Source organism: Bufo gargarizans, chromosome 9, assembly GCF_014858855.1.
Source record: "Bufo gargarizans isolate SCDJY-AF-19 chromosome 9, ASM1485885v1, whole genome shotgun sequence".
Taxonomy (NCBI): Eukaryota; Metazoa; Chordata; class Amphibia; order Anura; family Bufonidae; genus Bufo; species Bufo gargarizans.
The window spans coordinates 29,264,426-29,282,206 of record NC_058088.1 but is presented as its reverse complement, the minus strand read 5'-3'; the positions used below and the strand labels follow the sequence as shown (position 1 = coordinate 29,282,206).

Below are 17,781 nucleotides of genomic sequence, written 5' to 3'. Positions count from 1 at the left end.
TCGGTAAATCCATGATAAAATCCACGGACAAATGAGTCCAAGGTCTGGACGGGATGGGTAACGGAAGAAGGGATCTGGAAGGCGGAGTATGTGTTACCTTAGCACGTGCACAGGTACAACAGGCTGACACATAGTCCTCAACACACTTACGCAAACCCGGCCACCAAAATCTACGAGAGATGAGATCGACAGTGGATCTCCTGCCACGGTGTCCAGTAAGCACCATACAGTGATATTCCTTTAACACCTTGTGACGTAATTCGGAGGGAACAAACGATGTCCCCGGAGGACAAGAGTCCGGTGCATCCTCCTGGGCCTCTAAGACCCTTGTCTCAAGATCAGTATATCGGGCAGATATGACTACCCCTTCAAACAAAATAGGACTAGGATCTTTAGAATCAAACCCCCCCTCCCCCCAGGAAAGCTGCTTGTCAAAGCATCCGCCTTGATGTTCTTAACCCCAGGGAGGTAGGTGACAATGAAGTTAAATCTGGTGAAAAAAACAACGACCATCTGGCCTGCCTTGGGTTCAGTCATTTAGCTGATTCCAAGTAAGTCAGATTCTTGTGATCAGTAATCACCGTACTAGGATGAATTGATGCTTCCAACCAATGATGCCATTCCTCCAAAGCCAACTTAATGGCCAGCAATTATCTATTACCCACATCATAATTTCTTTTTTTGCGAAAAAAGCACATGGGCGCCATTTACTAGGTGAAGGACCCTGCGACAAAACTGCTCCCACCCCTACCTCGGACGCGTCAACCTCTACAATGACTGGCTGTGACACTTCTGGTTGTACCAGAATAGGGGCTGAAGCAAAACATTCCTTCACTGCAGAAAAGGCTTGTAATGCCGCATAAGACCAAACAGCCATATCGGCACCTTTTCTAGTTATATCTGTTAAAGGTTTAACCACAGCCAAATAGTTCAAGATGAATTTACAGTAGTAGTTGGTGAACCCAAAAAAACGCATAAGCACTTTCAGATTTTTAGGTCGATCCCAGTCCAACACACCACAGACTTTCTCAGGATCCATACGAAATCCTGAGGATGAGAGCAGGTAACCCAGACTTTTCCATCTTAGCATACAACTTATTCTCCCTTAGGATCTGTAACACCTGTCTCATATTATCCTGATGAGTCTCCATGTCTGGAGAATAAATTAGTATGTCATCCAGATATACAACAACAAACCTCCCCACCAGATGTTGAAAGATGTCATTGACAAAGTGTTGAAAAACTGCTGGAGCATTGGTTAACCCAAAAGGCATGACCAGATTCTCAAATGACCCTCAGGGGTATTAAAATACGTCTTCCATTCGTCCCCCTCCTTGATCCTTACCAAATTATATGCTCCCCTCAGTAATATGGTTGAGCTCACGGAAGTCCAGAATTGGCCTAAGAGTACCATCTTTTATTTTACAAAGAAAAACCCAGCAGCCACTGGGGATTTGGATGGTCTGATATGTCCCTTCGCCAAACTCTCGGTAATATACTCTCGCATGACCTTTCTTTCAGGTTCCGAAAGATTATACAACCAAGATTTGGGCAGTTTAGCTCCGGGAATAAGATTGACGGGACAATCATACTCCCGACGCGGAGGCAACTCCTGGTTACCACTCAGAAAATACATCAGAAATTTTGTAAATGAACAAGGGTACAGTTTTAGTGGTAACCACAGAGAACGATCTATTAAAGGGGTTTCCCGGGTTCAGAGCTGAACCTGGACATACCTCCATTTTCACCCCGGCAGCCCCCTGACTTGAACATCGGAGCACTTCATGCTCAGATGCTCTCCTTTGCCCTGCGCTAAATTGATAAAACATGAAATGGCTTCCTGATGAAAATCACCCACTCTTAAATGGATGTCATTCACCACCTGCGACAAGCATTTCTGGATAAGAGGTGCTGACTCAATTGCAAAGACAAAAATACTTTTCTCTAATGCACTAGTAGTCAACCCATGAATACAAACAAACTGTCTATCAATCAGGTTAACCCCTGCCCCACTTTCGATTAAATACCTTGTTTTCCACAGCTCTAGACTTCAGCACCACCTCGGCAGACAGGAGAAATCGGGTACCACCAGTAAATGACAAAAGTAAGTTTTCTTGCTCCCCACCCACACCACCAATAGTAATTTGGGGATTAGAAGTTTTTAGGGTTTTTTTTTCACCTTGACGCTGTATATACGGAGAAATATTCACAAAATATCCTTTTTTTTGCCAGCAGTCCCAGGAGCAGCTCCGCCTAACTGCATAGGCTCATCACAAGGCGTAAGTGTTAAAGGAAGCTGCCACCTTATTTGACAGTACATCCTGAGGGTGAGGACTCTTAGATCTCTCCCTCAAGCAACTATCAAGACGTAGAGCAAGGGACATAGCTGCTTCCAATGACTCAGGTTTTTTATGAAAGGCCAACGCGTCCTCAGCCTCTCAGATAGACCCTGACAGAACTGGCTAAATTCAGAGCAATAGATCTCTGCGGAGTGCTCTCCCTGCCGTAAACCACGTAACTTGGTCTCGGCCTGAGAGATCCGATCCAAGTCCTCGTAAATAAGACCCAAGGCTCTAAAAAAATCATCTACCAACCGGAGGGATGGTGATCCGGTCAGCAGAGAAAAAGCTATAAAATGATCATACCCACACGTTGACACTCATCCCCAGAAGAGTATGGACGCAATTTAAAGTATAATTTACCCAACTCCCTGAATCTAATGGCATTGTCACTACCCCTGGAAAATCTGTCTGGGAGGGCAACCGTAGGTTCAGGGCAGGGCAGGTACCCACCACCAGAACCAGTTGCCTGTGGTCTCTGAATCTGCAAGACTGTCGCGCTGAGGTCCGCTACCTCCCTAGACAGCCCCTGCAGCTTCGTGACCAGTGCAGACATAGGATCCATAGCTGCCAAAAATGGAGTTTTTTAGGCAATAAGATAATGTCAAGGATGAGGTATAGGAGGAATCGCCACACTGACAACCAGGAGGGAAAGGGAAAGCCACTAGGCCTCAATGCTAGGGAAAGGAAAAGGTTACCTCCTAGAGAACCCTACTCCTGTCCCTGACTCCTAACCGTATGGGCACCCCTTGAAGGTAGGAATGCCCATACCCTGGAACCTGGGACCCTGGAAACCCTAAAGTTTCCTAAGGATATTGGCAGGGCTGAGACAACCCGTTCCTTCCCAGATGAAGAAAAAAAGCGTCTCCCTGAGGCCTAGTAACAACCAACAAGGAGGGGAAAACAAAACACAAACAAACGTGACACTTAACTTCTGTAGTGAGATGGACGAGCAGGAACTCCAGAAAGGACCACAAACCAGCTCCTCCAAAACCAAATTAATCTATCTTACCGCACAGTCAAGAAGGGAGGGGTAAGACTAAATTGGGTAGAAGTAATGACTACTAAGCTACACCTAAAACAAGGGATGTGGTCATTAACAACAACAATACTGAATCAAGAGTTTAATCAAAGAGGCTGTTAGATTCCTCCATGCTCCACCAGTCTCCTGATATGTGTCACCGGAAGGACCGTGGCAGCAGGGCGGTCTAGTGGTGATAGAAAATCCATTCTCAATTCTCTCCTGTCCTTATACTATAAACAGTGATGAGCAGAGTGTTCTAGTGGTGATAGATAATCATTTCTCACCTCTGCTGTGTTCTCCCCTGTCTTTATCCTATACACAATGATAAGCAGCATGTTCTAGTAGTGATAGAAAATCAGTTCTTACCTCTCTCCTGTGTTCTCTCCTATCCCTTATACTATAATCAGTGATAAGCAGGGTGTTCTAGTGATGATAGAAAATCAGTTCTAACCTGTCCTTTATACTAGGTATCTTCATGCTGATCCTAGGTCCTTAGTTACAATGCCTGAACCTGTAAAAAGTAAGTTCCTCCTGTAAAAAAAAAAAACTGAGGAGAGGAGGAAGCTTACTAATGGGCATGCCTACAGTCATCTCAGAACTGCTAGACAGAACCTCCTACTTTTCACATGTTTCTTTTATTCCCATTTAGTCTTGCACATGATTCTCTGCATTTCCAGGACTTGCATATAGAGCTTTTTTTTTTGCTTTTTCTGAGGACAAATTCATAGTGTGTATAACTGTTTTCTAGTTACCAAATGCATAGTGCATTGCAGATTTATTTCCAGGAATTAAAAGAATTTCTGAAATTGTATTGCAATAAAAGTGATTTAAAGGGGTTATCCAATGTCCAAAACATGTCCCCAAATGCCCAGGCCCCTCATATAGATTATACTTACTAGTCAGACCACACATGGAGTACTGTGTACAGTTCTAGGCTTCTGTGAACAAGGCAGACATAGCAGAGCTGGAGAGGGTTCAGAGGAGGGCAACTAAAGTAATAACTGGAATGAATGGACTACAGTACCCAGAAAGATTATCAAAATTAGGGTTTTTCACTTTAGAAAAAAGACGACTGAGCGGAGATCTAATAACTATGTATAAATATATCAGGGGTCAGTACAGAGATCTCTCCCATCATCTATTTATCCCCAGGACTGTGACTGTGACAAGGGGACATCCTCTGCATCTGGAGGAAAGAAGGTTTGTACACAAATACAGAAGAGGATTCTTTACTGTAAGAGCAGTGAGACTATGGAACTCTCTGCCTGAGGAAGTGGTGATGGAGAGTTCACTAAAAGAGCTCAAGTGGGGCCTGGATGTATTTATGGAGTGTAATAATATTACAGGCTATAGCTACTAGAGATGGGTCGTTGATCCAGGGAGTTTTTTTCCCCTAAAATGAGGAAAATTGGCTTCAACCTCATGAAGGAATTTTGCCGATCGCAGGATAACAGGCTGAACTGGATGGACAGATGTCTTTCTTTTAGCCTTACAAACTGTTACTATTGCTACAGTGCGGTTCATTGTGACAGTTGTCCATGTAGACTGGATGAATTCTCCCTTGCGTACTGGCTGCAGGCTGTTACCTGTGCAGGCTGGGGGCTGTGTGCTGGCTGCGGTGTCTTTATCTTGCCTGTGTATGCTGCTCTCCCCATGTCTGTTGTGTCTTGGCATGTTAGCTCTCCTCGTGATGCTTCCTTGTTTGTCTGTGGTGTCACAGGTTGGTTGTGCCCTGGTATAATGGCTGCGGGTGTCTCCGTGTATGCTGGTTGCCAGGGGCAATGGCATATGCTGCAGCCTGTTTGTCTTGTGTTCGGTTCTCCGGTTCTGTTGGGGTTAACTTCCCTGATCTGTGCCTGTTGATCTGTGCCTGGGTGGGGCTTTCCAGGTGCCCTCATTATCCAGCCTTATCCATCTAGTGGCTGTGGGGCTGGAAGTCATTTTCAGTCTTGTCTGTGCCTGGCTAGGTATAGTACCTTGCTTCTGTCCTGGGGTTCCTGTTACACTTCTGCATGATGTCACCTGGTTTTACATTGTTGGTCTTCGTTTGTCTGTACCTGCTCTGTTTTGGGGTTTTATGTCATGTCCTGCTCTGTACCTGCCCTGTATTATGTTATGTTCCTGATCTTTACCTTGTTCGCCTAGCAGTGCGTAACTGCATCCGTTTGTTGTCTGTTCTGTGTCTGCCTTTCGTGAGAGGGTCCCTGGCTTCCCCGGAGGGGGAATCTCTAGCCTGTATGAATCTCTAGCCTGTTCTGTGCCTTGTATCTCTGATCTGTGTTTCTCTTGTTTTGTGCCGTTGATCCAGGTTTCGTCTCTGCCTGCCTGTCTACGCTTCCTGCTGGTACCTAATTCAGGTACCTCCTAGTCTGTCTGGACAAGTTGTCACTGACTAGGGGATTGCTCTGGAGTAGCCGCTGGCAACTACCTTACTGGCTCAAGTCTATCGTTACCATCTGAGGCTCTAGTGAATACCAGGGAGTTGCTTAGTTTCACCCCTCCAGAGTATTGCCAGTCAGTGGCGCAGTGGGTCCACACCCGCTGTTCCATGGAATGCGCCTGTGCATACATCTGTACGTCCTGATGCAGCTCTGCTAATTGTAGCTGCTGGTCTGTGTTGCCATGTTCTGTTTACTTGACGCCCCTTGGGCCCCGACACATGATAACTATGACCTGAAAGCTTCTTATTTTCTATAGAAAACTATATCATAATTTTCTCTTTGCCTTTGTGAAGTCCAAAAATAAAAAGGCAGTTCCTTAAGTGGTGATCACAGCCTGAAGCTCTAGACCACAGGTATTTCAAAGAGCTTTACATATAATTTTGCATTTATGGCTGTTTTGGTCAAGTTTCTCATAGGAGACCAATGAGCAATAAAACACAAAACTGGAATACTCCCCCTGAGGAAGCTGATGCGAAACATGTGTCGGGGTCTATGGGAGGTGCCACTAGCCAGGTCTGTATTGTGTATATGTTGGGAATCATGGTTTTTTATCTAGGTGGGGGAGCCACATGGTTTGATTTTATATTTATTTATACTTGTTTTTTTTTTATCCCACCTTTCCAACTACTTGCAATGCTATAACCTGATGTCCCGTGTTTTGTACACTCTCCATGTGGTTGTGTTTGTCTTTGCCAATTTATGCATCTATTTATTTGTTTTATCAATTTCAATAAAGATACATTTTTGGATATACATTTTTGTATTATATCTGTGTATATGCTGAGTGCCTGGGTTTGTCCCATCTAGGAGCTATTCAAGTTTCTCATAGTGAATATTTTAGGCTAAATTTACACTGAAGTCCTGTCCTTTATTATTGACTAAGACCAGAACCGTTTCAGAACAAGGGCATGGGAAACCTTCCCAATGGCAAAGTTTAGCAATATTTCCTTTTGTGTCCTGTTTTGAGACCTGTTCCCATCATCGGTGTCTACTGAAGGACTGGGCAGCTCTCTGCACACTTATTTGGGGCTCATGCGCACGGGCGCTGTACAGGAGCACGTAGATTCCCAACATTTCTGTTTTATGGCACCAAGTCATATGTTGCACTTCATTCTGTCCGGGAAGCAATGACTCCAGGGAAGAAAACCTCTGCCAGATAGCATAAAAGCAATTGTTGCATAAGATTTTGCAGCAAACTAATAGAAGATCCAAATAGTTAAATCCTCAGCAAATCTGCATATAAGGCATATTACAGGTCCGAGAAGCCACAGCATGCCCTAACACTCATACTGATGCTTCCTGCAGACTGTGAAATGGGTTTTGTAGCTGCATTCACTAACTTTGTTGTGTAAATTAATAATTTTGTTCACCACAATATAAATCCCCACCAAGTCAGTGAATGTGAAATGCTAGACCTTTAACCCCCTTATTCCTATTTGCATCACTCGTGATTTGTATTTTTTTGCCCTGCAGCAACCTTTGATACCTTAGGAGTAGTTGAAGATTACTGCAGAGTTCCTGGTTCTTCAGTAAGGACTGCTTTTGAAGACGCCACTTTAGAAGGTTTGTAGGTTTTTACTCCTTTTAATTTGCTTTTATTTCTTTACCGTCTTCATTATGCTTTTGATGAAAGCCAGAAGTCTCTTGATTCATTCTTAAAGGGGCTTTCCAATATTTTTATATTGACAGCCTACGCTGCTAACCATCCTAGTTAATCCTACAAATAAAGGCCCCGATTTATCTAACTCGTTTTGTCTTTATTTTGGAGTAGATTGCCACTTTTTTGCTGTTTTACTTGTAAGACAAATGACAAAAAGTTATTTTTTTGTGCCTGCTAGGTCAATTTCAGAAATCCAGCTGCTTTGTGGGTGTTCTTATAGAGTATGTTGGTTTTTGGTCTTATTTATTATTGGGGCATTTGGAAAACTCCCCAAAAATGTCTCAACTTCACTCTGCTCCTGACCTGTCGTCGCACTGGCAAGTGAAAATAAGTCAGAATGTGATAGTTTTCCAGTGCTAAATTTAACAATTGCTATATCAGTAGAGCTGTAACCCAGACCAGGGTAATTGCAAACTGTTTCTAGTCATGTAATGTTATTTAGTGTATTGATGCATTATATTTGACCCAGAATAGCTTTTGTATGGATCGGTCAGGGTTAACAATCGTAACTCAGCCCCTGCAAGAGCTTAAGTGTGGATTTAGATGCACCCCTAGCTCAGCATAGTCACTCTTGAGTTAGTAGAACTAGGGGGAGAAGCTACAAGTGCTTCACTCCTCCCAGGACTAAGCCAAAGAACCACCATCTCTGAGGAATATCTACTCCAGAGAAAGTTCTCCCCATTTTTACAGTACTTCAGAAAGAGAGATAAAGAGTAAACTCAGAAGGTCCAGAATCTGTATGGCCGAGCATTGGAGTCAGTCAGTAAGGTATTTTGCTGTTTAAGGCTACATGCACACAAACGTATGTGGTTTGCGGTCTGCAAATCGCAGAGCCGCAAAAAAAAAACGGATGACAACCATATGGCATGTTTTTTTTTTTTTTGTGGATCCATTGTAATAATGCCTATCCTTGTACGCAAAATGGATAAGAATAGGACATGCGGATGCGGATAGTACACGGTGTGCTGTCAGCATTTTTTGCGGACCCATTGAAATGAATGGTTCCGCATCCTATCCGCAAAAAAACGGAACTGACATAGAAACAAAATACGTTCATGTGCATGTAGCCTAAGGCTGCAACAGACATTACTGCAGTGAGAGAAGCATTGCTAAAACACCCTTCACACTTGGACATGGTCTTAATCCTGTATTCCTCAGTTGAAAATCACATCCCCCATTGTAACAGTAATATTGCTGAGGTTCTGCTTAGGGAGAGAGGGAAAGAGTACTACGATTCCCATCCTTGCATACATCCATCTATTGTGATCTGGGAAGATTTGCACTGTGAATTGTTTGGAACTTTGTTGCAACTCTCATTCTGCATTTAAGTACAGAGAAACATTTATTTTTTTACAACTAGCCTGTTTATTGACTCCAGCATCATACGGCCACCGCACCCTACACCTCTTGCCTTTCAGCCACACCAAACCTATAATACCAACAGCACACTAACTACCATCAGGCAGGAGCTCCAAAATCAGGGTATGCTTCGGGAGAAAAAAGGATGTGTCCTCCTAACACTGCCCTGACCCTAGGAAGCATCAGTGTGGGGATTGCAACTGTGATTGACTGTTACAGACAGAGCCACTACCCCAGAGCTTGTGGCAGTAGCCATAAGTCAAAGCAACTGGACTTCTTGTGTTTTCTCTTCAAGATGTTTTGGATTTCTAATTAGAATGACTTGTACAAGAAATCTCTGACATTAAATACTCGTGACTCGCCCTTCAGTCAGCATAACCTGTTTATCCTAATCTATACCAGGTCAAGTACCTCATGGAAGTAAGATGTTGACTGCAATGTGCATGACTGAAGCTATTCGTGTGATTAAACTGCCTCAGGAGAGGTGTTAGGAGAGCATTGTAAGAGGTTGTTTAATCACATCTATTAGCTTCACCCATTTTACTCTCATGAAGTCCTTTTGTGGAACGGAACATCCTGCCATCTATAGAACAGTCCTATCCTTGTCCGTAAAACAGATAAGTATACGACATGTCCTGTTTTTTTGCGGGGGCCACAGAACAGACATATAGACGCGGACAGTACACGGTGTGTTTTCCTCATCTTGTGTGGCCTCATGAGGATCGGATATGGATAAAAAATACGGTCGTGTGCATGAGCCCTAATTGAGAAAGCCATCTTCCAGAGAAAATACAAGTCCAGTTGCTTTGACTTAGAACTTCTGATATACCATGACCTGGATAAATGAGACCCTTCATAGACACTTAAAGGGGTTGTCTCACTTCCGCAAATGGCATTTATCATGTAGACAAAGTTAATACAAGGCACTTACTAATGTATTGTGATTCTCCATATTGCCTCCTTGGCTGGCTTCTTTCATTTTTCCATCGCATTATATACTTTTTTCCATGGTTGCGACCACCCTGCAGTCCATCAGCGGTGGTCGTGCTTGCACACTTTATGAAAAAGTACAGGCCTCTCTGGTGGCCGGGACCGTGGGAGTGCACATAGGCTGGCGTTTTTTACTTTAGTGTGCAAACACGGCCACCGCTGATGGATTGCAGGGTGGTCATAACCATGGAAACAAGCAGTGTATAATGTGATGGAAAAATGAATCCAGCCAGCAAAGGAAGCAATATGCAATATGGACAATCACAATACATTAGTAAGTGCCTTGTGTTAACTTTCTCTACATGATAAAGGCCACTTACTGAAGTGAGACAACCCCTTTAACAATTGCTATGCACCTCTTTTATAAATATGGCACAGGGACCGTTGCCTTAACACAAATTGACAAATATGAAGACAAAATAAAAAAAATTCACTGTTGATAAATTAGGTGCAAAGTCTTTATAGTAGAAGAAAACTACTAAAAATGTGCAGAGGTTGTTTGTGTCCTTTTTGCCATGTAATCTTTGCTGTAATTAATATTGCAGGGAGACAGGTCTGTGGGTCTCTTTTGATGTGCACTTTAAGATCTGTAAGAGGCGCACGGCTGAGAGGACATCTGCTTTATGAATTAGCAGTGCCCCGCTGGTAAAGGCTTCAGTGTAACCAGGCTGTGTCTGCTCACCAGCCGCTTATCTTTGCCTTCCACCCTGGAGAGATTAGGCTACTGGCTTAAAACCAAATTCTCTAGATGTGCGAGTTCAGTGCAAATAGCAGTCGCTCTTCTTCCTAGGAACATATTGACATTCGGAGTTGGTCCGAGCCATGCCCAAAGGCAGTCTAACTTTCCTAATTGCTTGCTGTTGATGGCTGACTATACAGCTGAGACCTGGAGCGGGGACACAATAGGTGCTGACCTCTTACAAGGTTTCCTGAAAAGTCAGATTTTCTCCCACTAATTTTTTTCTGTTTGTTCCTGTTGCTAATATTTAGTCTTTTACTCACTTTTCTGTCACTTTCTCTGTGATTTGCTGTTGGTCGCTTTCTTCTCCTCTCTGCAAAATCTTAAGTTTCTTGAAAAGTCAGATTTTCTCCCACTTATTTTTATTGTTTGTTTTTGTTTAGTTTTTATTTAGTGCTTTACCCCCTTTTCTATCACTTTCTCTGTGATTTGCCGTTGGTCAATTTCTGCTCCCCTCTGCAGAAAATTACTAAATTTCCCTATAAATCAGATTTTCTCCCACTCCTTTTTATTGCTTGTTCCTGTTTGCTTTTAATTAGTGTTTTCTGTCACTTTCTCTGTGATTTGCTATTGGTCACTTTCTGCTCCTCTGCAAAATCTTATTAAGTTTCTCGAAAAGTCTAATTTTCTCACGCTCATTTTTATTGTTTGTCCCTGTAGCTTTAGTGGTTTACCCCCTTTTCTGTCACTTTCTCAGTGATTTGCCGCTGGTCACTTTCTGCTACCCTCTGCAGAATTTTTCAAATTTTTCAGAAAAGTCAGATTTTCTCACACTCATTTTTTCTGTTTGTTCCTGTTGGTTTTAAGTTGTGGTTTATCCCGTTTTCTGTCACTTTCTCTGTGATATGCTGTTGGTTGATTTCTGCTCCTCTCGGCAGACTACTTCTGTCCTATGCTCATCTTCACTCATCGCTGATGCCATTCTCTCCTGGAACAGGATGTGGTGTCGCAGGCTGGCCTGGCTCTTCCCAGAAACCAGAAGGCTTCTAACCAAAGTGGCTAAACGACAACATCAGTGGACACCCAAATTGCAAAGGTCTTCTGCTTCAATTGTTCGATGGTTCGGTACTGCTCCAGAGGCTCGGGAATGCTCATGGGTCTTACATGCTGATCATTTTGGTGAGTTGAGACTTCTTGGGAAATGAGTAACAATTATTGTTCAGTTGGCATTTGCTGTCAGTATACAAAACACTGGGGTTCCTAGGGCCCACCCTTAAATACATTCTGGGCGCCCACTGTAAAGCTACATGCATATACTACTTGCACACACTACCCAGTTTTTCATGTGGACATAGACCGTGTACTATATAGCATTTCAACCAGTCTATCTGTATGTCAGTCTACTGTGCCATGTGCATCTTTAGCAAGGGGTGGGGAACTAGGGGCCCACCTTGCTCAGGGGCCCATTGTGGGATTCACCTGTTCCCTTGTGGGCCAGTTCAAGCCTGATACAGAATATAAACTGTAAGGGATGAAAAATCTAGATTTTTGCTCATTTAAGAAAGCATAAGAAACCAATTATTTTTTAGCTCATAGTAGGGAGCTTCTAAATTAGATGAGAATTAAATTGCACTTCTAGTTCTACTTTTGGTTACTGTTTTGCTCTACTATATATCCATAGATTAACATTGTTGTATATTTACTAAAGGGAGTCTGTCAGCAGTTTGGACCATGCTATACTGCTTACAGCACGAGGTAGGGGCTGGAGAGAGCAGCACAAATATACCTTTTGTGGAGCTTTTCTCATCACGAGTAGTGAGAATATGAAGGTTTATTCTGCTGAATTCTGTTTTCTTAAGTGTCCAGGAGGCGGGGCTTCACTGTAGTTCTCTCTGCACTGAGCTGCTTCAGAGCCCCTCCTCTGTACTCTGAGTCACAGCTGTAGAATGCAAAAAGGAGATCACTAATGCTGTCACCCAGAGGGGAGGGACTGTGAAGCAGAGCAATGCAGAGAGCACTTCCCAGTGAAGCTCCACCTCCTGGGTACTTAAGAGAGTAGAACTTGGCAGAATAAAAGTTCATTTTCACACTACTGCTGTTAAGAAAACCTCTATCATAGGTATGTTTGTCCTGCTCTCCACAGCCCTTATCTAGTGCTCTCAGCAGTTTGGCATAGTCAAAACTGCTGACAGACTCCCTTTAAATGATGTCTTTCTCCAGAACTGATATACTCCGGTACATGCATGCACTTTGACTATGTCTGGCTTCGGGATCATTGTCGCTCAGCCTCATGTTATAATACCAAAACCAACCAACGCAGTCTGGACACGGCCAGCGTGGAACTGGACATCAAACCGGCACAAGTTCGAGTAGATGAGACCACTCTGTACCTGACATGTAAGTAGCCATTGATCTGTGAATTACATCTAGCTTTAGTCACAATCTGACAGTTTTTTATCCTAAAAACAGAGCCACTTTTGTCCGTGGCTGCATTCTTTTGAATGGGCTGAACTGCAATATCTGACACGGCCCATGGTCAAGAGTGGCGCCATTTCATACTTACCTCATCCATTTGAAGAGACGGCCGCCTCCATCTTGATTAAGATCTAGCGCGAAATCTCACGTGGCCCATAATGGCATCATCACGTCAGCCGGCGTGGTGACGTCATACGTCACTGAACACAGGAATTTGCATTAGCTCTTCAATCAAGATGGCGGTGGCCAGCTCTTTGCACTCAAATCGATGAGGTAAGAGTGATTTTTATTTTTTTTATACATTTTTTGCTGCCATTCAGGGAAAATCGATTTGTTACCACAATGGAAACTCGGCTTCCCGGCTAATCAAATTTTCCCAGAAAGTCGAAGTCCCGCTCAGCACTACTTAGGAAGTCTGAGGCACTTCCCTGGGTAGATGTCATGGTCATGTGATCAGTCTTATGTGTGGGGGGAGTCTGTTGCCTGAGGAAGTTCATGTGGATCTGTCTTGAAAGGATGAAAATGCTCTCCTGTGCAGATAACAGAAGTGTGTGTGCTTCATGAGCTTTAGAAATACACATCTGTGCTTCTGCAGTACGCCGACCTGCAGGGTATTGCGATGTGAGGTCACGGTTAATAGGCATACAAGGGTTGCTCTGGGTTACTCACAGTTTGTAGGGGGACCCTGGGCAGGCGTACAACAGTGATGGAGAGGCTGGCACAGGGGTCCTCTGGGGCACTCTCTGTATGTAGGGACCAGGCCTGATGTTGGGTGAGGTGCCCTAGATGTTGCAGGTGTTTAATGTGCCTGGGGCAAGGTCCCTTTAAGATTCGTGACGCCAGTGTCTGTAACGGTGGCACACCGATGATAGTGGTAATGAGTGAGGAACACGATGTTATGGTGAACCAAGCTTTCTTTACTGAAACAGTCAACTTTGTACAGTTTAAGTTCAGTTCCACTTGGCAGCAGCAGTTATAAGCAGGCTTACACAATAATGGCAGGTACAATGTTCTTTGCAAGATACTCAGAGGGTAAAAAAACACTTACAGACCAGGCTGCACCTTTTCCTCAGAAATCCTGTGCACTATTCCTCAGAACTCCTGGCTGTCTCAGTCCCAAGGCCTGTATGCCCTAATGCTGGCTTTATCCTTGGTAGAAAACTTCCTCAGGTATATATCCCTTGCTTTAGGTAAATAATCCTTCTGCCCTTCAGCTCCTTTGTTTAGCTGGAATACTGTCTCTGCTCTGCTTATGGGAACTTGGTTTCTCTCAGGAGGCAAACCCTTCTCCTGGTGTAAATCTTCTGAGCTAACTATGGCTCAATATCCACAGGCTGGCTAGTGTGCACTTACTAGTCCCCTGGACTACACTACACTTTCCTGTCTGGGCCTGACTATATATATTAGGGGCTCCCTAGCTCCCTCTAATGTCTAGGAGGAGGAACTACACCCTAACAGGCCAGATACACAGACAATAGGAAAACACGTAAAACATCATATCCCTTACGATGGTCATATTAACCCTTGTGTAGTGCCCACATTTGCCTAGTGGGACACTACACTTCTCTACAGAGCTTTTAATTACACACACAGCTCTGCACTGTATGATTTATACACGCACAGCTCTGCAATGCATGTTTTACACATATACATACCTCTGCATAAAGTACACAGTGTAGAGATATGTTTATATAAAAGATACAGTGCAGAGCTGTGTGTATGTGGAGCTGTGTGAGTGCAGTGACCCAGAGGATCACTGCTAAAGAGTTAATATCATTGCTAATAGATTAATGTATTTTTAAGTCATGTTTGTGATGCAAAGAGCTGGGGTAGGCAACAGGGGTGTGAGGAGCTGCATGTATCTGTGCAGTGTGAGGGTTACTGCTATACTCCATCCCTGCATGCTGAGAACAAGCAGCAAGCCTCAGAGAGAAGGAAGGAAGGTATTTACAGACTGCAGGTTGCAATTACAAAGGATTGGTGCAAGGACAGGCCACGTTTATGGCAACAGACCTTACTGTTTATGTAGAGAGTATATTGCTTCAGTGCCCACCACACTTTCATAACGGACTGGCCATCTGTTTGAGGATCTGCACTCTGCAGCCTGGAAACTTCAGTACATATTGTGAAAGACATTTTACACCTTTTCGGCCGATTAGGGAAGTTGTTTCGATTCAATACAGAGAGAGAGTCTCCGAGTCAGCCATCTTACAGCTTGTTAGCCCATGCTCTGGAGAAAAACTGAACTTATTACTACCAGTGACTTTGTTTCTGAATTGCCAAGACTACCTCCATAAAGTACCTTGGATTTGTTGCCCTCAAATACGGTTATTGTCCTGCATCGCCAGGCCTCCTGCCTTGCACCCTATCGCCACACACATCTAACATCAAGGGCACGCCAGCCAACAACAAGCAAGAGCCCCAATACCAAGGTGTGCAGTACTGTGTGGGGGCACTAAGGGGGTATAACTACTGTATATGGGCAACTAAGGGGCTGTATCTACTGTGTGTGGGCACTAAGGGGGTATAACTACTGTATATGGGCAACTAAGGGGCTGTATCTACTGTGTGTGGGCACTAAGGAAGTATAAATACTGTATATGGGCAACTAAGGGGCTGTATCTACTGTGTATGGGCAAAAAAGGGGGTATAACTACTGTATATGGGCAACTAAGGGGCTGTATCTACTGTGTATGGGCACAAAAGGGGGTATAACTACTGTATATGGGCAACTAAGGGTCTGTATCTACTGTGTGTGGGCACTAAGGGAGTATAACTACTGTATATGGGAAACTAAGGGGCTGTATCTACTGTGTATGGGCACAAAAGGGAGTATAACTACCGTGTGGAGGCAGAAAAGGAAACAGAGGGCATTGGGTAGAGTTAAAGGCATGGTTTGGTGTCAAAATATTTACAGATGTTGTTCCTCCTTGGGCTTTTAAAAAGTTGGAGGGTATGCATATGTGTGTTTCTCAGTCTCATCAAGTGCACACATCTCCGTAACCTGCTCATGAGAAGGAAAGATCTACATGAGCCTCCTCAGGCAGCACATGAGACTTATAACATGGTTATGACTTCATCAAGTCCCCTTTATCCCCTAGTAGCTAACAAGGGGACGTCTCAGACTTCCACAATACACTGCGTTTAGTGTAGTCTAAGACTGGTGGCCATTTTGCAGGTATGCAAACAAGGCTTGGAACGGACAGGCGGCAGTTTTCAGAAGGAGGGCACCGGGTATAATTACTGTACATTAGCTAGGCATAGCCAGACTTTTACTGTAGACTGAGGGGTCACTGTAAGCCCTCTGTATGCTGCACAATCTATATAGCCTATTGTACGTACATCCATACAGAAAGCCACCTAAACGCCGTACTGCATATTTCCCTGTTCCCTTTCGCAGGGCCGGATGGTCACATGACTCGTTATGGCTTGGAATGGTTGTCCCAGAACAGCTATGAAGGACAGACGCAGCAGCTCGTGCAGCCGAGGATACTGTGGAATGACGAGATCTATAAGGAGGCAAACGTCCCGGCCGTCAGTTACCTGGATTTCCTGGAGACAAACGAGGGGTTGAGAGACTTTCTGCGCAATTTCCTCCTTTATGGTATTGCTTTTGTAGATGATGTTCCAGCCACCCAAGAAGACACCGAAAATGTGGCAGAGAGAATTAGTCACATCCGGTAACGTAATCTATGGACCTTATATATTACTGAACTACGTACCTCGGTCAACAGCCGTGTGCATGAGGCCTTATACTGATAACCGGGATGTAGAACACTGACGATAAATTAGCATTTTTTATTTATTAACCACTAGGGGGCACTGTCACCTAAATCTTCAAAACTCTCAACATTTTTTTTTTTGGACTGATGACTTGTCCAAACATTTTTTATTTTTATTTTTTATATCTATCTATCTATCTATCTCTCTTGCTGACTGCATGTGTTATTATGCTGCTGGTTAATGTACATTACTATCATTATTTAATACTACATTTACAATTTCTTCAGGGAAACTATTTATGGTAAAATGTGGGACCTCAAATCTGATTTCTCACGGGGAGACACGGCGTATACCAAACTCGCTCTGGATCGTCATACAGACACCACGTACTTCCAAGAGCCTTGTGGGTGAGTGAACTTTATTTGGAAATTATAAGACCACAACTGGACTTAAAGAGCATCTGTCATCAGGATCAATAATATTAATCCAGGCATACTGCCTGGGAGGGTTGATCCTGCTGATTAAAATGGTACCTGTCTTGTGAAAAGCGCTGTGGAGTTCCCAAAAATACTTGTATTCTTTATGCATGTAAAGGGTTCAGTGCACTGACGGGTGTGGCGAACATCAAAGGAGGCCCCAACCCTCGGTGCACTAAATCCCTCACTTGCATGCATGAAGATTAAACACCTCTTATTCTCAGGAACGCTATAACCGATTTTCACAAGACTGATACTCTTTAAGTGCCCCCTAATCCCCTCTATTTTTAGATAAAATCCATCTTATGGGGCAGGGCTTATTTCCTGATCTCGGGGGGGAACTTTCTGCTTCTGCAAGAGGATTCCTAGTCACACAACTGTTTGGAGGGGAGTGCAAAATGGATGCCTCCTGAGATGCCTATAGAAGACTTTTTTTTTTTTTTCTCAATGCTGCAATATGCAAGAGAGTAGGATCACAGCAGAAGTGAACCGCATGCCGTGTTACTAGTAGTTTGTAGTTCTTTTTTCTACATTTAGTGCCCCTTTTAAATTCCTGGAATGAACCAAAAATGTTGCTTCAGCTTTCACACACTAACCACAGAGCCTCGTAATAGA

At 43.7% G+C, this 17,781-nt stretch overlaps 1 protein-coding gene across 4 annotated transcripts in view; it reads left to right on the top strand.

The window, feature by feature from the left end:
* Window positions 1–17,781, top strand: part of TMLHE (trimethyllysine hydroxylase, epsilon) — a 61,079-nt gene that overhangs the window by 23,425 nt on the left and 19,873 nt on the right. The window contains exons 2-8 of one of the 4 annotated variants that reach the window (XM_044305965.1): window positions 2,042–2,104; window positions 2,233–2,279; window positions 7,278–7,367; window positions 11,490–11,671; window positions 12,713–12,889; window positions 16,368–16,647; window positions 16,978–17,097. In XM_044305965.1, coding sequence (XP_044161900.1) covers window positions 11,491–11,671; window positions 12,713–12,889; window positions 16,368–16,647; window positions 16,978–17,097 — 758 coding nt within the window. In that variant the 5' untranslated portion in view covers window positions 2,042–2,104; window positions 2,233–2,279; window positions 7,278–7,367; window position 11,490. Of the gene's footprint in view, window positions 1–2,041; window positions 2,105–2,232; window positions 2,280–5,311; window positions 5,331–7,277; window positions 7,368–10,606; window positions 10,720–11,489; window positions 11,672–12,712; window positions 12,890–16,367; window positions 16,648–16,977; window positions 17,098–17,781 lie in introns of those variants that run through there. The other 3 variants (XM_044305966.1, XM_044305964.1, XM_044305967.1) reach the window with 3 other exon arrangements.